General features: G+C 46.1%; 1 protein-coding gene across 5 annotated transcripts in view; it reads left to right on the forward strand.

Moving 5' to 3' along the window:
• The window catches only part of SLC4A11 (solute carrier family 4 member 11), a 252,074-nt gene that overhangs the window by 180,570 nt on the left and 47,714 nt on the right, over positions 1-23,790 (forward strand). For all 5 annotated transcript variants that reach the window (XM_083458672.1, XM_083458673.1, XM_083458675.1 and 2 more), the window contains exons 7-9: positions 12,097-12,220; positions 12,814-13,020; positions 15,712-15,796. In XM_083458672.1, coding sequence (XP_083314798.1) covers positions 12,097-12,220; positions 12,814-13,020; positions 15,712-15,796 — 416 coding nt within the window. The remainder of the gene's footprint in view (positions 1-12,096; positions 12,221-12,813; positions 13,021-15,711; positions 15,797-23,790) is intronic.

A 23,790-nucleotide genomic window follows, 5' to 3' on the forward strand; every position in this document is an offset into this window, starting at 1 on the left:
GTGGATCCCCAGATGTTGTTGGACTACAACTCCCGTCATCCCTGAGCTTTGGCCTTGCTAGCTAGGGGTGATGGGAGTTGTAGTTCAACAACATCTGGGGACCCACAGGTTGAGAAAGGCTTGTTGTTTAGTCATTTAGTCGTGTCCGCTTCTTCGTGACCCCATGGACCAGAGCACGCCAGGTCTTCCACTGCCTCCCACAGTTCGGTCAAACTCATGCTGGTAGCTTCGAGAACGCTGTCCAACCATCTCGTCCTCTGTCGTCCCCTTCTCCTTGTGCCCTCCATCTTTCCCAACATCAGGGTCTTTTCCAGGGAGTCTTCTCTTCTCATGAGGTGGCCAAAGTCTTGGAGCCTCAGCTTCAGGATCTGTCCTTCCAGTGAGCACTCAGGGCTGATTTCCTTCAGAATGGAGAGGTTTGATCTTCTTGCAGTCCATGGGACTCTCAAGAGTCTCCTCCAGCACCAGAATACAAAAGCATCAATTCTTCAGCGATCAGCCTTCTTTATGGTCCAGCTCTCACTTCCATACATCACTACTGGGAAAACCATAGCTTTAACTATACGGACCTTTGTTGGCAAGGTGATGTCTCTGCTTTTTAAGACGCAGTCTAAAGGCTGCTTTAGTCCAATTCCCTGTTTAAAACAGTAGCTAATAATGTGCTTCCAGGAGGGCAGGGCAGGAAAACAACAGACCTCTCACATCGCATGCCTTCAACATTTTGTATTCTCAGCTATACTGCCTTTCTTTGATGGCCTTGCCGTCTGTGGCTCTTTCTGCTCCCCTTTCAGCGCCATCTAAAGTCCTTGTCCTTGCCACATCTTGTGGCAGCGAGTTCTGTAAATTAATCCTGCACTACGTGCAATATTTTATCACGGCATGTTCCATAATTCCATACCCCGCAACTGGCCCATTTTGAGCGGGTACGACCCGGATCCCGGCTTCTGTTTGGATCCCAGAATATCCCGTTTAAGACTGCCACCCTCGTGCGAGTCAGCGGGGTCGTGCCAGAGCCTGTTGACGGGCACCAGAGCGTCTTCTTGGATCGCTTTGGCGCGACCGTCAAAGGGTCGTGCAAAACCACCTCGCCGTTGGCACGATCTTTTCACGGTCGCCTTCCAGGAAGGCACTTTGGCCGCAGTGGCAGAGGAGAAGGCAGGAGAAGATTTGGGGGGGGGGGGTAAGACAAGTCAAGTAACCTTGATTGGCATCACATAGGAACATTCAGAATACATTCAGAATAAATAGGCCAGTGCAATCTCATTGCCATTTCAACAGTAGAGTCATTTGCCAAAGAGAAGAAGAGGTGAGCAATCTATTTCACCTCTGTGGGTCTCCTGCAAGGGCAGGATCCTGCAGCGTACTTTGGTGGCAAAAAATCAAATAGAGGAACTTAGCTACTGTCTTGGTGAGCTCCTGGTCTCTCCGTTATAATAAGAAGCGTATAACCTCTGTCTCCGGTTTCCATGTTAGAATACCTAGATGGTCTAGAAATTGTTGGCGGAGATCATCATACGTTTTACATTTAAAGGTCATGTGAGCTAGAGTTTCCACCAGGTGGGCATTGCATGGGCACATCCTGTCTCCTCCTGCCATACCCGCAAACCTACACCAAAGGAGGTTAGAAGGATCAGAATTGAACCTAGCCAGCGGAAAAGCTCTTCTTTCTTGCGGGTTAAACAAAAAATGTAAGTCATTGGGCAGGAAGGCAAGGGAGTGGGTGTGTGATGAGTGGGCGCACGATGGCAGCGGGGTGGTGCGAGGGTGCTGGTCCCAATTTGCCCTCCCCAAATTTTGGAAGGGTATGTAATTCAGCAGCAGCAGCAGCAGCACATAAAGGCAGAGAACCATTCCTGCCCCCCCCCTCTTTGCTAAGTGGAAAATAGCTTGCTTTGAGAGCAAAAAACCTGTCTGGGTCACTGACTCCGGACTAAGCAAACCAGGCCTCGCTTGGATCACGTCCGACGCAATATGGTTTCAGTCTGTGGTTGTTGTTTTTTACTTGCGGCATGAGGAAGTTTTTTTTTGTGGTTCAGGTATGTGGTGTTCCCTTTGTTGCCATGTGTTCGGATGACATTTTGGCAGGACAACGAATGACGTCACTGCGTCATTGTTGTCTCCTGTGAAAAGCCCACTAGGAAAACTGCACACTCTTGAGAATCTGTTCGGGGCTTTTGGCTCTAGCAGTAGCTGTGGATACTTTATTTTCAGATGTTGTTTTCCCTGTTCTTGCCCATAATTTTATTTTTTTAAGCACCTGCATCCCTTTGTCCCAATCTGCTGAGCCTCCTAGCCCAGCCCTTTCAGCGATATCCTGGCTAGCTTGCTCATCTGAAAAAGAGCTAGTAAAACAGTCTGTGTTCCCCCCCGCCAAAGCCCTGAGCCCACCAGCCCCATCGTAGATCGCTCTGTTCTGTTAAACCAGCATCACCAGCAGTCTGTAGATTCAATCATTGATGGCAGAACTCAAAAAACCCGAGCATGACCAGTAAGCTGCTCTTCTCCTATTAGGCGTGCCTGTGCTACGAAATCTTCCAGACGTGCCTTTCTCTCAGTCCTGTCAACATCTGAAGTGTGTTTGGCAGAACTCAAAAGAAGGGCCTTTTCGGTGGCTGCCCCAGGATTCTGTTAAGTCATAGGGAGCCACCTCTCTCCTCCTGCCAACACATAGAGGCATTTTTATTTAGACAGTTCTTTGGCCCGTCGAATGAGGTTCGTTTTCCTTGCTGCGTTTTAATAGGACTTCAACCTGATCTCTGTTTTACAGCTGTCCTGTTTTATTCAATCCTCCGACTGGTTTTTATTGGCTTCTGTTTAATGTGTATGTTGTGATTTGCACTGTTTTGGGGTGTGTGTGTTTTTGCAGAGTGCAATGCACGGAAAGGTATCAATGTGGTATTTAGACAGATAAATTAAGAACCAGCATAGGGTAGTGGGCAGTTTTTGATTTAGACCAGACGGACCTGAGTTCAAATCCTGGGTCTGCCGTGGAACTTACATGGGTGACTTTGGCCAGTGTACCTCTGCTAAGGATCCTTCCTCTTCGTATTTTAAACATGATTCATCTGATCAAAGGAGTCTTGGCTTTAACCTCCGACCAGACGAGAACTTCGCATGACAACGTCAGAGCCAACAAACCAGAGATCCCGACCTACAATTAGGCGTGGGGGAAGAATCCGCCAATCTCGGATTCCAAAGCAGACTCCCCTCATCCAATCCGGGTGAATCAAGACCCAAATTGGATCAGGGAAACCTAGGGAGATGGGCGGGGCATAAATAATAAAATTATTTAAAAATCATAAATTATTATGAGTCCACTCCAGAACCTGCAGAACCCAGGGAAATACTGGAGGAAGCCACGTTTTTGCCTCTTATACAATTCTCCCTAAGAGTAATGGGTTGCTTCCCGGGGGACTCGCTCCATTGCATTCAAAGTGTGCAGTGGCAAGGAGTCCCATAGGCTTTATGTTGCAGGCCGGTTGTATTCAATGTTTTTACAAGTTTAAAGGGCAAATATCCCATTCTGAAGATTCAGGCCAGCAGTGCAGCCATTGGACTGGCTTGTAAGTCCTCTTTAAAGGATTTTCCATTTTAAAATCTTTGCGGAACTGGGATTGACCAGGCAGTCCCATTGCTTCTTACAATGCAGTCATCAATGTTGATGTACAGAACAAGGTTCTTGTGAGGATACAGTTAGGTAGCCCTCCGTGTCTGCCACCCTGAGAAGCAGAAAGAACAGCAAACATGAACAGTTATTATTATTATTATTACTTAGCATTCATATTCATGATTCCAGATAGCACCTGGGTATGTAATCAAACCATTGTTCCTTACCGCTGGGGGTGATGCATTTCAGCTTCATTGCCATGGCAAAGGTAATTAATTATTTCTCCTCGTTGGAACCCCCTTAGTTATATATTGTCTTCTAATGATGCCATTCCAAAAACTGGACCCCCCCCTCCCATTTAAAATCAGGGTGGCACTAAAAATATAATCGAAGTATTTATTCCCAGCACTGGTGAGCTTGCTTCAGTCACAGAGGTCTTCTGAGTTTATAAACTGTTAAGGCATAAACACTCAGGTCAGCTGTCGGTTTTTACATGCTCACACACGTTTTCCCTTTTCTCCATTATGCCTTAAACCCCACCCCTACCCCCAAACCCTTGACTTTTGATTTTGCCTCACAACCAGGAGATGCCTTACGTGTCTCGAGGCAGCCGTCTGCCGAAAAGATCTCCAGGTTTCCCTTCGGTGTGTGGTTTGATTAGGCCAGTTTGGTTGACAAGATAATCATCACAAAAAAATTCCTTCCAGTAGCACCTTAAAGACCAACTAAGTTAGTTCTTGGTATGAGCTTTCGTGTGCAAGCACACTTCTTCAGATACACACTGAAGATAATCATCGTCAGCTGTTTGTCACATTGTCATGGGGAATTTTTGGAGGTCAAGCCAAGGGCCCTATGATCTGTCCTAGCCGAGTCTTCTTGTTAACATGTGGAAAGAATGCTTGGCGTTGAGATTGTTAATGATGTTGCAAAGAATAAAAGTGATGGGAGGCTTGCTTTCTTTCTTCTTCTTCTTCTTCTTCTTCTTCTTCTTCTTCTTCTTCTTCTTCACTGGTTTCCTTTTTGTTGTTGTTGTTTAGTTATTTAGTCGTGTCCGACTCTTCGTGACCCCATGGACCAGAGCACGCCAGGCACTCCTGTCTTCCACTGCCTCCCACAGTTTGGTCAGACTCATGTTAGTAGCTTCCAGAACACTGTCCAACCATCTCGTCCTCTGTCGTCCCCTTCTCCTTGTGCCCTCCATCTTTCCCAACATCAGGGTCTTTTCCAGGGAGTCTTCTCTTCTCATGAGGTGGCCAAAGTCTTGGAGCCTCAGCTTCACGATCTGTCCTTCCAGTGAGCACTCAGGGCTGATTACTGATAGGTTTGATTTTCTTGCAGTCCATGGGACTCTCAAGAGTCTCCTCCAGCACTATAATTCAAAAGCATCCATTCTTCGGTGATCAGCCTTCTTCATGGTCCAGCTCTCACTTCCATACATCACTACTGGGAAAACCATAGATTTAACTATATGGACCTTTGTTGGCAAGGTGATGTCTCTTCTTGTTAAGATGCTGTCTAGGTTTGCCATCGCCTTTCTCCCAAGGAGCAGGCGTCTTTTAATTTCGTGACTGCTGTCACCATCTGCAGTGATCATGGAGCCCAAGAAAGTAAAATCTCTCACTGCCTCCATTTCTTCCCCTTCAGTTTGCCAGGAGGTGATGGGCCCAGTGGCCATGATCTTTGACTGGTTTCCTAGTGGACTACATTCAGAGCCCTTAAATAAGGGGTTGAGGAAGCTGTAGTCCTTTGGACGCTGCTGAATTACAATTCCCATCATTGTCCCAGTCCATGAGAATTGGAGGCTATTAGAGGGCCCCAGGTCCCTCACCTGTGCTTTAGAGGCTATATTTCAATGGTAGGGGAGCCATTGCGCTGAGTCCCCTTTCCATTCTGTTTGGTAATGCCTGCCTCTTGGGGAGGGTCTACTCTGCAGTTTGCCTCAGGCCACTTTGGGCCTTCAGATTTGCGGAGCAAATACTGTGCGGACTCGTCTTAGCAACCTCAAGACAAATTCTCCAAAGTGACCTCCCCGGGGCGCAAGACCGGGCAGTGTGTCTGGACGTCCTGGGCTGCACAGATTACAAGACGCTCGGTGGACCAAAGGAAAGCAGAGAAAGATGTTTGGCACCAGGAGTTGATGAAAAGAGGCGGACAAGGCTGTGGGAATGTTAAGGATAGTAGGAAAGGATATACTAAATAAGTATTATCCTTCCTTCACTCACGCTAGTAAATAATAATAATAATAATAATAATAATAATAATAATAATAATAATTTATTATTTATACCCCGCCCATCTGGCTGGGCTTCCCCAGCCACTCTGGGCGGCTTCCAAAAGAATATTAAAATACTATGATACATCAAACATTAAAAGCTTCCCTAAACAGGGCTGCCTTCAGATGTTGTCTAAAAGTCTGGTAGTTGTTGTTCTCTTTGACATCTGGTGGGAGGGCGCCACTACCGAGAAGGCCCTCTGCCTGGTTCCCTGTAACTTGGCTTCTCGCAGTGAGGGAACCGCCAGAAGGCCCTCAGCGCTGGACCTCAGTGTCCGGGTAGAACAATGGAGGTGGAGACGCTCCTTCAGGTATACTGGACCGAGGCCGTTTAGGGCTTTAAAGGTCAGCACCAACACTTTGAATTGTGCTCGGAAACGTACTGGGAGCCAATTTAGGTCTTTCAAGACCGGTGTTATATGGTCTCGGTGGCCACTCCCAGTCACCAGTCTGGCTGCTGCATTCTGGATTAGTTGTAGTTTCCGGGTCACCTTCGAAGGTAGCCCCACGTAGAGCGCATTGCAGTAGTCCAAGCGGGAGATAACCAGAGCATGCACCACTCTGGCGAGGCAGTCCGCGGGCAGATTGGGTCTCAGCCTATGTACCAGATGGAGCTGGTACACAGCTGCCCTGGACACGGATTTAACCTGTGCCTCCATGGACAGCTGTGAGTCCAAAATGACTCCCAGGCTGTGCACCTGGTCCTTCAGGGGCACAGTTACCCCATTCAGGACCAGGGAATCCTCCACACCTGCCCGCCTCCTGTCCCCCAGGATGTAGCAGAACAGATTTCTCTCAGTTACAGATAGGTAGCCGTGTTAGTCTGCCATAGTCAAAATAAAAAAAAATTCCTTCCAGTAGCACCTTAAAGACCAACTAAGTTAGTTCTTGGTATGAGCTTTCGTGTGCATGCACACTTCTTCAGATACACTGAAGAAGAACTAACTTAGTTGGTCTTTAAGGTGCTACTGGAAGGAATTTTTTTAGATTTCTCTCAATGTAGGTGGAAGGTAGTTTGCAGATTCGTTAGTTAAGGATATTTCCTGGTGTCCCCTTTAATCCCTCTCAAAAGAATAAAGACACCAGAGACTTTCTGAGTAAAGTAACAAAAAGTTTACTCACATTTCAGTTCACGATTTGATCCCTGAAAGGCGGGCTTTACTTGGTAGTTTCATCAAGAAACAGCGTGAGTTCATTCTTGACCATTGGTCCCACTCTTGGTCTTGTCCACTCCATCTGCTGGAGCCTGTCTTTACCTGCAGGGGAAATCCCTAACTCACTGAGGGTTCGAGACCCATTGGCTACCGCCACCTGGTTTAGCCAGCCAGTTGAAGCCGTTTGCTAGGTGTGGCTGCTGTCACATGTTGACAGCTTCCAGGAGCCACAGGTGAGAGCTGAGTGCACCGTGGGGACCCAAGGTGGACAAACTACCCCAGAAGGAGCATGACATGTCCCCCATCAGAGGTAACTACCCCTGCCCTGACACCCCATGCACCCCAACATGAGTGCACAGAGAAAAGGACATGTGATGGGGCCCCTCGTTGAGTCAAACATAAAGCAAGTGAGGTGTGCTTAAACACAATCATAAAACTAGTACAGAAATCTTTCCTTTTTATTCCCTCCGCCTCTCTCAAGCTTCCAGAATTTTAACCTTTAAGGGTGAAAAGGGTTGCTCACTGAACACACAGAACAAAATGGCAAATTGCAAACAGTACATTAGCTCCTCACCTCTCGGTTCACTCGCCGGCTCTGCTGATGAATATGTATGAGAGTAAAATGATCTGCGAAGCTAGATGACTGAACACCCAAATAGTCCTAGGAACTGAACAGCCTATTTATCTGGAGCGTTCCATGGCAATAAATACGAATTTGCACAAGAGGGTGTGAGTGCAATTAAATCTAAGCACACTGACGACTCCGGGGAATTGAAATTAGCTCCTTGGAGCAAATGATATTCAAGTTCTGTTTGTTTAGCTCAATGGAGGGATGTCATAGAAGGTTTTCCACCTGCGCTGACGCATCGATGTCTCCAGGCTTTCAAATGAGTTTATACAAGCCATTTTATGTAGTACTTATTTGTCACCTAGCGTGGAGCTGTAGCCAATCCCAGTTCTTGCTCTTTCTTTTGCTGGCATATAAATTTTATTTTTGCATGTGTGATCTTGCTCTGACTGACAAATCGTTATAGACAAATCGGCTGTTTCTGCAGGAAGGTGCAGAGAATGCTTTGCATGATGGTGGGGAAGCAATTTGTCAATGCACTTCAGCCAACCAGGGAATGCAGAGCAGGATCTCAGGTGTTGAGCAGAAATTGCAAGGATGAATCTGCAACAGGAGAAGGAAGGCCTTCATGGTAAAACCAGCAACTTTAATTGAGCTCAGAAATGAACAGGTGACCTATGCAGGTCAGCTAGGACCAGAGTGGCTTGATCTTTTCACAGGAATGAGAGAGAAATACTATTCCATTCACTTGTAAGGGCGAACCCACCTAATCTGTACTTCTTGAAATAATAAACCCGAAACACAGGCATTCTTTGAAAATTGCACAATGCTGAATTTTGTAGTGTGCTTCTCCAGCCGAATAGTGTGCATGAAAATGCACTGCCTTGGGGGAAGTTCCATACAAAAAACACCCAGGAGAAATTCACATGCTGGTGAATTTTCACTCTTTAAAAAATAATAATCACAAATTGATGTGGAAAACTGGACTTAAAGTTGGGAAAATGAGAAAGTGGGAGAAACATGGGCAGATTCCCTCTCTGCTCATAGGCAATAAGTTGGTGGCAACATTGTGGACCAGTTAAGAACATGGGACAAGCCGGCTGGATCAGGCCAATGACATATCTGAAGGCAGCCCTGCTTAGGGAAGTTTAAAATGTTTAATGCTGTATTGTGTTTTTAATATTTGGTTGGGAGCCACCCAGAGTGGCTGGGGAAACTCAGCCCGACGGGCGGAGTATAATGATTATTATTATCTGGTCCAGCATCCTATTCTCACATTGACCACTCAGATGCCTCTTGGAAACCTGAAAGAAAGACTCCTGAATCTGGGAGAACTCTCTGTTCCTGAAGCTGAAGTTTCATTATTGGAAATCATGTCTCCAATTTTTGTGATTCAGTTATAAACCTAACCCATAAATGATCCTCATAGCCCCAGAACGTTTGGTTTTATCAAGAATAATTAAATAATAATAATAGGGCCCTAGTCTCTTGTGACAGAGCATCCCACCAAGTCGGGGCCAGTACTGAAAAGGCCCTGGCCCTAGTTGAGACCAATCTAACCACCTTGTGACTTGGGACCTCCAAGGTGTTGTCATTTGTGGACTTTAAGATCCTCCGTGGGGCATACCAGGAGAGGCAGTCCCATAGGTAGGAGGGTCCTAGGCCACATAGGGCTTTAAAGGTCAAAAGCAGCACCTTAAACCTGACCCTGTACTCCACTGGGAGCCAACGCAGTTGGTAAAGCACTAGATGAATGTGATCCCGCGGCAAGCATTGGAGGAGAGTATTGCACCTTTCTCCCTGCAAGAAAGAGGCGCAGTCTAACCTTGTTATAATAATAATAATACTTTATTATTTATACCCCACCCATCTGGCTGGGTTTCCCCAGCCACTCTGGGCGGCTTCCAATAAAACACTAAAATACAATAACCTATTAAACCTTAAAAGCTTCCCTAAGCAGGGCTGCCTTCAGATGTCTTCTAAAGGTTTGGTAGTTATTTTCTCTTTTACATCTGCTGGGAGGACGTTCCACAGGGCGGGTGCCACTACCGAGAAGGCCCTCTGCCTGGTTCCCTGTAACTTGGCTTCTCACAGCGAGGGAACCGCCAGAAGGCCCTCAGCGCTGGACCTCAGTGTCCGGGCAGAACGATGGAGGTGGAGACACTCCTTCAGGTATACTGGACCAGATGGAGCTGGAAGACTGCTGCCCTGGACACAGAATTGACCTGCGCCTCCATGGACAGCTGTGAGTCCAAAATGACTCCCAGGCTGCGCACCTGGTCCTTCAGAGTCTCAGTTACCCCACTCAGGACCAGGGAGTCCTCCACACCCACCCACCTACTGTCCTCCAAAAACAGTACTTCTGTCTTGTCAGGATTCAACCTCAATATGTTAGCCGTTCTGCCCGGACACTGGGAAGCCCCCTCTGAGTGCATTTTTGTTGGCGAGAAGATATCCAGACTAGGAGAGGTTTGGCATTTCTCCTGGGAGGCCGGGTCATTTAGAAAGTTGGGTCAGAAAGAAAGAAGGCAGCAGAGACAGGCCGTGCGAGAGAAACGGAATATCTTGCATGCCTGAGAAACTCTCTAACCGTCCTCATCAGCATAATGGAAATGAGCTTGTCTTTGTTACGATTCGCGGGCGGCTTTCATTTGCATGACTTAACTACCAAGGTGTCGATCAGAAAGGGGCCTCCTTCAGCATTCGGAAACTCTCATATGGATTCACTTATGTGCTAACCAATGGCACCTGGGTGGAAGGAATTAATTCAGATCTGGCAGACTCCGTCCGAGACCCAGAGAATCTCGCTCTAAGCAATTTGACTCAGGATGTTTATGGAAGTGTTGATAAAGAAAAATGTGTGCGGGGAGAAGGAAGCCCAAGTTTTGGTCCAGATCCTGGTGGGGCCTCATCCAACTCCTTTAATCATCGGCCATTCTTTGATTGGCTGGCTAATGCCTCACATTTGAGGAAAGGATGCATGTGTTTTCAGACTGAGGATGGGAGGCAGACGAGGGGAGATGGCTCCTGAGAGATGTTGTATCTGCCCAGAGTGGCTGGGGAGGCCCAGCCAGATGGGTGGGGTATAAGTAATAAATTATTACAGTGGTACCTCTGGATGCAAACGGGATCTGTTCCAGAGCCCCGTTCACATCCAGAGTAGAACGTAACATGCGTCTGTGCGTGCACGGGTCGTGTTTCGCTTCTTCTGCACATGCGCGTGACGTCATTTTGTGTGTCTGTGCATGCGTGAGCGGCGAAACCTGGAAGTAATGCGCTCTGTTACTTCCGGGTCGTCGCAGAGCGTAACCTGAAAACGCTCAACCTGAAGCATATTTAACCCAAGGTATTATTATTATTATTATTATTATTATTATTATTATTATTATTACTCTGGACCTTACGAAGAAGAGAAGGGGGGGGATCCACGAACTGGTCTTATGCCTTAGTTGCTCAGTTTAATGTCATGGATAAAAACGGTAAAGGACCCCAGACAGTTAAGTCCAGTTTCCTTGAGGAAGGGGAGAAGGAAGGCTAAAGAGAGGTTTGGCTTGGGGATAACACAAGTGGCTGGGGTGGAGGCAAGGCCAGGGAGAGAGATTTGTTCCCTTGGCCTGGGGCTCCTCACCTCTGCATTAACGAGATGGCCCATTTGGTTACCAACCCAGCTTGAATGATTGATCTCTAAGGTTAAACACTCACATTTTTGCTAGCAGAAAACAATAATAGTTACCAACTCAGTTAGAGCTCAGTCTTTTCTTTGGTGTCAATATAAAAAAAAGCTAAAGGACATCTGACCGTTAAGTCCAGTCGCGAACGACTCTGGGGTTGCGGTGGTCATCTCGCTTTACTGGCCGAGAGAGCCGGCATTTGTCCGCAGACAGTTTTTCCGGGTCATGTGGCCAGCATGACTAAGCCGCTTTTGGAGAAACCAGAGCAGCGCATGGAAACGCTGTTTGCCTTCCTGCCAGAGTGGTACCTATTTATTTACTTGCACTTCGACGTGCTTCCAAATGTCATGGATTGAACAGACATATATTTTTGTTTGTTTGCTTGTTAATTGGATATATGGGCACCTGGCAATGGATCGTTGCTACCCCAGCATTATTTCACTGAAATGCCAAAATCCGTCATTTAAAACCTTGCAGAAATCTTTTTTTAGAAAAACATCTTAAAAAGGTGGGGAACCGTGGGCCTGTCAGATGTTGCTGAACTCCCAGCATCCCTTGCAAGCATGGCCAGTGGCCAGGGATGATGGGAGCTGCAGTTCAGCCGCATATGGAGGGCCATCGGATTTAACACACCATCCCCATAGGTGCCTGCACATCTTTCGCGCCTCAAAGTTACTAGTCCACATGCGTTCCTTTATCAGTCGTCTGTGATAGCAGTGTCCTACTGCCCTTCCTTAGGAACCTGATTTCCTTCTTTGAAGGCAACGGTCTGCCGCCCTCTGCTTTGCTTTGACTACTGATAATATTCTTATATTGTTTGACAGTTGCACTATAAAATCCCTTCAGCGTCGCCATGTTTGCATCAGCCGCCTCGAAAGGCCTCAGAACTGGGGGGAGAACTCCTGCGAAGTGCGATTCGTCATTCTGGTCCTTGCTCCTCCGAAAATGGTAGGGTTGAGCTCCTCCTCCGTTTTATTTTATTTATTTTTTAAAAAATAAATCCTGTGCCTTTCCCCTTATCCTTTGATATGCCATTATAATAGAATATAAGAATATGTATGGTATTTTTATATATAAATAAAAGTTGCAAGCAACTTGGGATCTGAACATCAAAATCCCACAAAGAAAGATAATTGTATCCACTAGTTATATCACAAAACATGAGCAAGAGTTGTTGAGCTTTTTTAAAGGGGGGGGGAATAACCTTCATCGCTCACCTTAAAGTACGCCGCTAACAAACACGCACAGCGCAAGAAACAATCATTGTATTCCCAATCGCCAATAGAAAGTGCCAAATGACGCCCACTGGACGAGGCGGAGGGGCAGAGCGAGGGGGGCGGGGGTAAAGACATTCATTTCCCCGTTTTTTTCAATCCAGCGATCGATAAGGATGCCACAATCGACCAGGATCACCCAGGGATCTACCTGTCGATCGCGGTTGATCAGTTTAACCTGTCTGAGCTAAGGTATAACATAAAACTCAAGCTGTGGTGTAGGTAACCCAAACCACTCACGGATGTGCCCTGTTTTTCCTCCCTCAGAAAAGTACCAAAACTGCAACCGAAGTGGGCCGGACATTTGCCACAATGTTCTCAGATATAACCTTCCGGCAGAAGCTTCTAGAAACAAAAACGGAGGAAGAGTTCAAGGAGGCTTTGGTTCACCAACGTCATCTTCTGACCGTCGTGAACCAGAGGCCATCGGTAATGGCCGACGGGCACATAGTACACAACCACAAGCCCCTCAAGGTACGTGTGGCAAAGGTCCACTCTTTCAGGTGGACCTTACAAAGCCAAATCATCTTGAGATGAATACCAGACGCTCGTCCGAGGAGGCCAGAGTTGCGTCAATCCTGACAGGGAGTTGGGCATCCCGTCAGAGTCAAGGTCCAGGTCTCTCATCCTGGGTCGACAGAGCTCATCCAGCCCTCGAAGTCCCATATGTCCATTGTATGAAGAGAAGTCCCACCAAAAAAAGTTCAGGACTTCTCTGCTGAGTGAAAAGCAAGTTAAGCACAGAGGTGGGCATGATAGAGGTGCATAGAATTGTGCACAGTGGATCAAAAAAAGTATAACCGCCCCCTTGCTGAATTGGTCACAATCCTTTTCCTTCTCCCTTTCCTGCCCTGTAATGCCAGCAGCTTCTCGCATGTCACGGCGGGACAAGTTTGCTAGAAGCTGTTGTGCTCTTTCCTTTGACCTCTTCCATTGGGAGCTACTTAAAAAGAAAGAAAGAAAGAATCTTAAAAAGAGGCCTTTTAAACTCTGCTCAAATCATTCTTTAAATCCACCCTCTCCCTGCCACCAGCCCTGTAGACAATCGTGTCTCAAAACAAAGGAGCAGAAATGAATTTTCTCCCTGGAGGGAGAAGAGGGGCAGAGGTTAGAAATCCCTGTTGCTGTAACAAGTTGTCCCGCAAGTGGAGAGACGTAATGAGGATGAGGCAGGGAGAGGCTGGAAGGGACAAACAGGGAGCCAAGCAGCGAGGGGGCAGGCGAGGGCCATGGAGGGCTGGCAGCAAATGCCACAGCATATTCCAGGTACCCCTGCTGGGTTTTGGAAGCTGGTGTTGACAGATGCACTTTGCATCCCTTTTGTTCCCAAGTGTATGTCGGAAACATGCAAAGCTGCCGCGTACAGACCCAGGAAAAGGCTATCTTCCGACCACTAGGAGTGGGAGAGAAATGCAACCCTGTTCCCATTCAAAGGCGAATTTTCCCCATTCGCACTTACCCAAACAATACGTGCACCCAAACACAGCTGTCCTTCAAAATCTGCACTCCTCCAAATTTTACGTTGCAATTCTGGGGACTGTAGTTTATCCCTCAATTCCCAGCAACCTTAAAAAACTACAGTTCCCATGATTCTTTTTTATTGGGGAGGGGAGAAGCTGTGTGTTTTAAATCTGTGGTGCGGTTGTGACCTCAAGCATGGTTTTTTGTATTGGAAATGGTGAAATTAAGAAAGGGAAACGGACAGATTCGGTGACATTTGGTACTGTTTTATGGAACCTGCATGCAACAAAGAAATTAATTTTATGACTCCTCAAATGCATGGGTAGTTGCAGCTAACCTTGGTTAGCTATATTATTTCCCATATTGTTACCAGATCCACGTTTATTTATTTGTGCGACAGTGCAGTCCCATCAAACATGAGGGTTCCATTCCAGGGGTAGCACATACAGTCATACCTTAGATTCCAAATGCCTTGGTACTCGGACGTTTTGGCTCCCAAACGCCGCAAACCCAGAAATGAGTGTTCTGGTTTGTGAACGTTCTTTGGAATCCAAATGTCTGACAGGGCTTCTGCGGCTTCCGATTGGCTTCAGGAGCTTCCTGCAGCCAATCAGAAGCCACGCTTTGGCTTTCGAGCGTTTTGGAAGTCGAATGGATTCTGTTCGACTTCCAAGGTACAGCTGTATATGCAAAATCTGACTGCTGATTGGCAAGAGGGGGGAACCTTCACGAAGGACCACCCCATATCTCAGCTGCCTCCTCTCCTCCCTGCGCAGTATCGAGAGTCAGTCAGTCAGTTTTATTGCACATAGCCAAAGGCTGCCGCAATGTACACAGAATCATTCAACAATTAAAAGAAAATATGCTGGATTAATACAAAAAACTTAAAACATTTATATTATCAAGACATTACCTACTCTAAACAGAGCTATAAAAGTACCTGATTATACAGGTTCAGACATTAAACAGTAAAATTTATAGGCTAAAATCACCACATGGCCACTAATATATTAAAAAAACAATGTTAATTAATACAATGTGCAATTATATTCAGAGTTTGGTGATAAAGATAGATTATAGCTTGATGTAGATAGGGTCAAATTAATTCATCTCCTTTACAGTTGGTGACTATCTTGGCTACATAATTTGCTCTGATTTTCCTAGCGGCAGTTGCAAGGAGTGCTACACGCCAGGTCACATACTTATCTGTGTCTGTGAGGAGATATGAAATCATGTCAGAGGGGTTCTGGCCAGGGGACCTTGTCATTACAGGTGCTAAAAATCGTTCTCTTGCTTCATTATATAAGGGGCAGTGCAAGATGTCCTCTACTTCAGGACATCCCCTAATGCAAAGACGTTCATTTGCTGGTATGCCTCTGGGAGCGGGAGAGATAGGAAGCCATTTTACAAATATGGCGCACACAGTAGAGGCCGAGTTCCCTTTTCTTGCTCTTTGGGCGGTGCTGAGACAGGGTGGTCGCTTTGCCAAACCACGTGCATTGCCTCGTTTGCACAGTGGCGGGTTGGTCTAGATGACCCTGGGGGTCCCTTCTATGATTCTGTGATTTAGCATCTCCTCTGTATAGCCTTTAAAGGAAAGCCGTTGGTTTTAAAGGTCTCGTGGCAGGCGGCTCAAGCCTCCCTCTCCTCTCTCAACAATAGATGAGCATTTGAACTGACATAACATTTCCTTCCTCTCTCCAGCTCCACGAGTTCTTCAATGTTGGCAAGGGAATTTTTGATGACATCGCACGAAGGTTTCCAGTGTACGCGCTGGACTTTACTGATGGTAGGTGAGCCATTGTTTACGACAACGCCGGCCTGACGGGTCCTCATAGCACCGTGTCCTGTTTACAGAGCACTCTCTTATTTTTTGGGGAGGGCAGGGAAATGTCTGCAGTAGCTCTGTTGTTTCTGAAAGACAATCACACATTGGACCAGGAAGGATCCCATGTGTTGGGCTTATGGATTATTCCCAATGTCTTCAGCCAAAGCTGGTGCTTTAGATAAATTCCTTGATCCACTGAGGCTAATCCACATGTAGAAACACATTTTCATTCATAAGCAAGGGAAAATCCAACAGAACTAGAGTTCTCATCCTTGTTTTTGGCAAAATCGTACTGCTGGCGCTTTTTAAATGAGATTTCTGTAAGCTAAATGATGAGTAATGTCTCCATAGAGTAGAGATTGACAATTCTGTCAATTTCATTTTCTCATTAATTTCGGTTTTCTGTGGAGTTTTTCTTTTTAAAGTCATTTTTAAAAATAAAAAACCCAGCATTTTAGCGCATATTTCTCCTACAGTACACAATTTTTTACACTATTTTGTCTAATCGCATTTTTGCAAAGCATTCCCCCCTAAAGATTGCATTTTTTAGTATTGTTTTCGCTGCTTCAAGGAAAAAAAGATGATATGAAAAGGTTAATACACTGAATGCCAAGATCCAAGGCTGGGGCAATTACTCTTTTGTGAGAGGACCCCAGCAGAGATTTAAAGTCACAAAATATGCAGCAGAACAAATTTGGAAATATAGGCTGTTAGACCCTTAAAATATACCCTTTCAAGGGCGTTCCAAAGTTTCCTTTTCCCCCCAGGGAAGAAAAAGCCCACACATTTGGGAAGTTTAAAATGGTTTACTTACAAACTCTCCAAAGGTCATATTCATGTGCCTTTCCATGCAGCATTCAGAAAAAGTTGCACAGGCAGTAAAACTTAGCTTAGTTACAAAGTGTTGAGAGTTTCTAAATTATTGGTATATGAACTCGAGAGTGGCTTGTGAGAGCTGCCTGGGGCTGGTGGGGGTTGAGCAATATCGGGAGGGGCCCAGATTCCTGGCACCTGAGGAGATGGAATGATGGTCTGACTCTGTATAAAGGCAGTTTTGTATGAGAGGCTTCACATTCGCGGCCTGTGCCCTTCCATGTGCCATCCATCCCCTTCCCTCATTGCCTAAGAGCTCTGCAGGACTGCTTTTTTCTACCTAAATAGCTTTGTGGGAATGCAAAGAAAAGCAATCATTGCATGCTCTGGACAGAGCACTATTGCTTATGTACATATATCTCAGTGATGTGATTTCCCATAAATTTGGGTATGATTCCTAGGCAGAAGCTATTACCGGCCTTGTCTGACTGCCGACAATTTCATCTGCAGTTTGCCATTTATCTCGCGAAGGGGCCTGTTTCAGAAATGCCCGGAGCTGATTCTGGCATAAATGCCTGCGATACTTTCTCTGTTTTCCTTTTATTTACTGCGCGCACGTCCCTCTTTCTCTGGGAAGCTCAGAGCAGATTACGCGGGGCTCCAGGCAGTCTCCCGCCTCCTCGCTGTGACTAAGCTGAGGCTCGCTGAACTGCGATAACAGCTGTGCAACAGCCATAGGTGAGTTTTGAAACAGCTTTGCAGGGTTGGTGTGGTCCGCCCTCTGGCCTAATGCCTTGGGTCATCCATGCACCCGTTACTGCAGCTGTTCACATGGGGCTAACTGTGTCCCAGTCGAAACCTCCATGTTCCTTATACAGTACAGTGGTACCTCGCAAGACGAACGCCTCGCAAGACGGAAAACCCGCTAGACGAAAGGGTTTTCCATTTTGGAGGCGCTTCGCAAGACGAATTTCCCTATGGGCTTGCTTCGCAAGACGACAGCCCATAGGGAAATATCCGGGACAGCGGGGAAGCGCAGCGCGTCTTCCCCACTGTCCTCGGACCTCCTCCGAAGCCGGGCGGTGGGGCGGGAACGCCTCCTCCCGCCACCGCCGGGCTTCGGAACGCTGCTCCGAAGCCGGGCGGGGGGGCGGGAACACCTTCTGAAGGCGGGCGGGGGGCGAAAGTCTTTGTCCCCCCTGCCTGCCTTCCCAGGGGCTTTTAAATCGCCCCGGACAGCGGAGAAGTCCTCCGCTGTCCCGGGACGATTTTAAAATGCCGCCCGCCAGCATTTTAAGATCGCCCGGACAGCGGAGAAGTCCTCCGCTGTCCCGGGGTTTTTTAAAATGCTGGGGGTGGGAAGAAAAGCCCTTGTCCCCCCCCCCCAGCCTTCAGAAGAGGTCCGGGGACAGACTGTCCCCGGACCTGGTCTGAAGGCGGTTTCCCTAGGAACGCATTAATTGATTTTCAATGCATTCCTATGGGAAACCGTGCATCACAAGACGAAAAACTCGCAAGACGAAGAGACTTGCGGAACGAATTAATTTCGTCTTGCGAGGCACCACTGTACATGATCAGGTTTATTTAAAAATAACATTGATAGGGCAGCTGTATGTAAACAAAGAGTGACAGTACAACAGAAAGGCACCAGGGAGAGGAAAGCAGGCAGGCATTCTTCACTTCCTTGGCAAAGGAAGTTTGCCAATCAGTGTTTTCAGCAGGGAACTCTGTCTTGCACCTGGTTGCTGCAGGACTTGCTGTCGCTGCCGACCAGCTGATTGGCAGCGACAGCAAGTCCTGCCTTGCCTATTGCGAGCGTGTTTTGGTATTTCTGGTTCTTCGTTGGGAGGCATATTTTTCCCTGCCCCATGCCTGACGTCATGCACAGGCGTCCCCCCCCCCCATTAATGCGCAGTCAACTTGTGTGTGACTGTGTTTGCGTGCAAGCCGGGAAAGAAATCAGTCAACGGACGCAGTACGTTTCCGAGCACAATTCAAAGTGTTGGTGCTGACCTTGAAAGCCCTAAACGGCCTCAGTCTAGTATACCTGAAGGAGCATCTCCACCCCCATCGTTCTCCCCGGACACTGAGGTCCAGCTCCGAGGGCCTTCTGGCGGTTCCCTCACTGCGAGAAGCCAAGTTACAGGGAACCAGGCAGAGGGCCTTCTCGGTAGTGGCTCCCGCCCTGTGGAACGCCCTCCCACCAGATGTCAAAGAGAACAACAACTACCAGACTTTTAGACGACATCTGAAGGCAGCCCTGTTTAGGGAAGCTTTTAACGTTTAATAGGTTATTGTATTTTAGTGTCCTGTTGGAAGCCGCCCAGAGTGGCTGGGGAAACCCAGCGAGGTGGGCGGGGTATAAATATATTATTATTATTATTATTATTATTATTATTATTATTATTATTATTATACCAGGAAATGGCGAGAGAAAGCTAGAGAGTCCTTGTGGCTCGTGAGAAGACACACACACACACCCCGAACCTGAAGAGGACATCAGTGAGGGCAGAGAAGGGGGTCGGGGCTCGGTGGGGCTTTGTTTAGGCTGCTCAGCCTCTCCGCCCAACAGCTGGCTTGCGTGGCAGCATGGCAGCTGCAGTTTTCCAGCACCTCCTTCAGCTTCTTGCCAACCTGGTCTGGATTGGAGAGAGAGCGGGAGAACGGGGGAATAGGCATTTAGGAGCTTTTTTTAAGAGGATGCTCCCCACTTTGCACGATTTCACTTGAGTGTGGGGGCCCAGAACGTAACCTGCACATTAGTGGGAGGAGGCCTGTATAAGATGGGGTTTGGGGCACGTGGGCATGGTTGGGGAAAACAGGCTCATGGGTCAAATTGAGCCCCATGTTGGGCTTAATTAGGCCCATGGGCCAAACGCTCCTCACCTTTGCTGGATAGGTTCAGCCGGCCTGATTTGGCCCGTAGGCTTCCCGTGGTAAGGTCATGCTAGCTGTTGACTTTGGGCCTGCAGAGAACTTTAGCCACAAAGAGGCTATTAATTCCTTGAATATCCATGTGGCTTAGCATTAAGCTGTGGTTTCTCAACTGAGAGTGTATATTTGGGGCTTCAATGACACACACCTGTCCTATGAAATCCAAGTTCTTGGGAATGCTGTTTGGAGATGTGCAGCAACTCTGTGGCATTTCTCTTCCCAGTTCTGGCACCGTGGGCTCAATTCCACAGCCAAGCACCTCTTGGCAACTGCTTTTTCTGCATTCTTTTTTCCTTTTCTTTTTTCTTTTTTTGGACTTGATATTATTTTTTTATTAATTTTTCTTATTTTCAGTTAATTCACACTACATGTTAATTGCCATACACCTTCAGCCTTGTACCGTAGATTCCGGCATATAAGACGACTTTTTAACCCTGGAAAAGAGGTTAAAACATCGGGGGTCGTTTTATACGCCAGGTATGGCTGCAGTGGGCGGCGGGCTCCGCTCTGCGCCAGGAAGAAGCCACCCAATGAAGCTGGCTTAGCGTTGCTGGGCAGCTTCCTCCAGACGCAGAGCCAGCTGCCCACTGCTGCTGCCGAAGCGTATAAGACGACACCCCCCCCCCCCCAAATTGGCATCTTATACGCCCAGTCACCTAATACGCTGGAATCTATGGCACATAACATGAATATATTATTTCTGCAAATTCCCCACATCTAACCCTGCAAGACAGGAGTGCCTGGCGTGCTCGGGTCCAGGGGGTTACGAAGAGTCGGACACGACTAAACAACAATCCTGCAACCACCTCTCCTTATACCCAAGTGCCCATTTGACTTCCTTCACCCACATGTGTGACATCCAACTTATTACTTAATAAAAGCCTCTAACATTCATTTTTATTCGTTACGCTAGTCATTCATCTATTTGAAAAAAAGGAGCGGGGAAGGAAAACATAACTTCTTAGCTTAATGGGTTCGGTCTATACTTATCCAGAGATTTCTGATAGAATGATTTTGTACAATATATTCTTCAACACATTTCCATTCCTTGCTTTTTCTGCCTTCTTGTTGCTACACAGAGGAGTAAAGGAAAAGAAAATGCCAGGGAGCACTGTAAGCAAGGTGGCCTTCTGGGTCTCCCCTCTATCATGTTAGCATCCTGCAGCCAGGATAGCTCAGTTGGTAGAACATGAGACTCCTGATCTCAAGTTCGTGGGTTTGAGCCCCACGTTGGGAGAAAGATTCCTGAATTGCTGGGGGTTGGACTAGATGACCCTGATGGTCCCTTCCAATTCTACAATTCTATTATATTTGCTGTGAACTGGGAATTCCACTTGCCCTTGGGACAGACTTAGGGAGGGGGTGGAAATTCGGTTTGCATTTTAATGCCAACCTCCCTCATCCTCGCTTTTCAAAACGGGATGCAAAAGGGAACACGGCTGTCCTTCAAAATTCGCACTTCTCCAAATTTTGCAGCTCTCCAACCAAACAAGGTTTACAAAAACGTGCATGTTAGGGTGATATGTGTGGATAAAAACACACGGCACTGGCGAAAATACCACATGGAAATGCATTGCATTAGGAATGTCGCTTGCAAGAATGTACATCAGGAGAAATTTGGTTTAAAATGCTGATGCACAAAAATGGAGAACTGAACGTGAGATTGGAAAAATTAGAAATGGGGGAAAATGAAATTGAGAGATTTCTCTGCCCCTAGAAAAGCTGCACAGCAGAATATTTTGATAGGCTGCACACTGAAATGAAAGAGGGCAGCCTGCTTTTAAGTGTACATGTTCGATAGCAAAACATTGAATTGCTACAGAAAGTAGTTTTAGGCTTGCTGTGAGGTTGAACCTGTTGTCCTTATATTACATTGGGTCGGGCACACCATTCTTTGCCTGGGTCCATGCAAATGCAGCTTATTATAAACTGCATTATGCTGCAGCCTGAACACTTTGGCAGTGATGCTGCCTTCATGCAAGTGAGATCACCAAACCATGAAAGGCTTGGTTTAGCTTAGCATGGCATCCGAACCCAGGATTGTGGTTTCTTTTACTCTAGCCAGCCGCAGTTACCAAGCCAATCACAAAACTATGGTTTAAAGCTGTCTAGCCATCATGGTTTGTTGTTAGGGCGAAACAAACCAAAACTCCAGGTTTGTTTGTTTTTTAAAAAATATTTTATTAAGTTTTATCAATAGAAAAGTTCAGAAAAATACAAAAACAGAAAAATACAAAATTACAAAATACAAAAATACAAACATTAAACACAAAAAAGAAGAAGAAGAAACACATATAAAAGAAAAGAAAACTCCCTCTTTTTTGATTTCTCATCTTTAGTTAACTTATTTTCCTGACTTCCTCACGCCTCCCTTTTTTGTATCCCTTTTAAAAATTGGTTTGAGCACCACACTAGACAAACTCGTGGAATCATGGAATTTTAGACTTGGAAAGGACCCCTGCAATGCATGGCTTCTGCAAACTGCCTCCCCCCCAACATAAATTCTGGCTACGTCCATCCTCAGGCCTTCTTTAAACCATGAGCCAGGGTTTCATGACCAATGTTTGCTTCCATTCCACTCCATAATACATCCAAATGCTCTCCCCTCACCAAAGCATCTAAGTAACACTGGGAATGCCTATATCCAGAATTTCTCAGAAATTTCCCAGGAATGTCAGCCATAAATAGTGTCAGGGCAGAATTTACAAAAATTGGTAAAATGTCTGGGAAGTGTTTTTTGGCGAATTCCCTGAAAAAAACAGCTCAAAAACTTTGCATTATTTTTTTCTGGGTGTGTTTGCAAAAAAACAAAAAAACAAAAACCATAAGCAATTTTGCCAGAAATAAAAGCTCAACAACTTTTTGAAATATGGCAACCCTAAGTAACAAAGAGGTGTATAAAAAAAGCCTTTCTGAGGTCTGGAGCTCAGGCACGCAGCTGCAGTTGTCTGAATGCAATTTTGCCCTTCTTTTCCTTTCCCTGCCCACCTTCCCCAACTCCAAATATTAATATTTGAGTTTTGAACTGTAGGAATAATAGGCGCTTTCAGTTATACCGCTCTAGGCTGTTTGTGGCTTTGTTAATTTCTCAAGTGGCTTCCTGTACAAAGCCGGACGTTGCAGACTCTGAACACAGCAAGCGTGCGCTTCATTTGCCGTAAGAACTCTGCATCGCCTTTGCAGCCACAAATGTAACTTTTGGTTTTTGTTTCAATCCTCGTGCGTCGTGCCTACTCCCCTTAGAACAACTTTGTAATTCTGCAAACTGGAATAAATATGCTTAATTTACATGCTTTTAAATACAGTCGTACCTTGGAAGTCGAACGGAACCCGTTCCAGAAGTCCATTCAACTTCCAAAACGTTCGAAAACCAATCACTGTTATGCTCCATCTTACTTTTTCAGCAGTGAAAACTCCCTTGACAACACTAATTAATTTTTTGCTTCATTTAACTAATGGAGACCATGGACCATGGACTTTCAAACTGTTTGCGTCTTTGTGTCCCTTCCTTTAATCTTATTCTGTAATTTAAAGACTTTCTTTGACATACTATATTTTGTTAAACCACTCTCGTTCCAGGGGTGCTTCTGATCAGCGCCATTTAGCAGCTAACAACGTTTTTGCAGCTCTTAATAGATTTCCTTAAAATTAAAATAAGATGTTTTGGATCAACATCATTTTGCAGGTATCACAGCAGAACTTGTAATGGATTTAAAGGTATGGTATAATTAACCGTATCTTCTGATAAATTTAAGATTTTCTCCCAATAAGTTCTAATCTCATCACAACTCCACCAAACATGTAGTTAACTTTTTTTCTTCTGCTTTTCCAACAATGATCACTAATCTTTTAATCTGATTGGATTTAAATTTAAATTATCGGGATTCCCCACCCCCACCCCCTCCAGGGACTAAGGAAGATGGAGGTACCTCAGAGATTGAGGAATGATTTATGTAGAGGCCAGAAGGATGGAGCAGAGAACAAAATCGCCCATCTGATTTTGCAGATACCTGCCCAATTTTTTGTATATTTCTTTACATATTTAATATCCCACCAGTCCTGTGCAGCTTGCAACTCTTGCAAAATTCCTAAAAGTGAGAGTCAGTAGCTTGAGACATGAGAAATGTGTGCGTTGTAAAAATGTCGTAAGTCAGCTGTGATATCTGAAGAAACAAGCCAGATACGTGTTCTAATCAAGTTTAACATAA

The sequence above is a fragment of the Podarcis liolepis genome (assembly GCF_965112155.1).
Source record: "Podarcis liolepis genome assembly, chromosome: 9".
Lineage (NCBI taxonomy): Eukaryota > Metazoa > Chordata > Lepidosauria > Squamata > Lacertidae > Podarcis > Podarcis liolepis.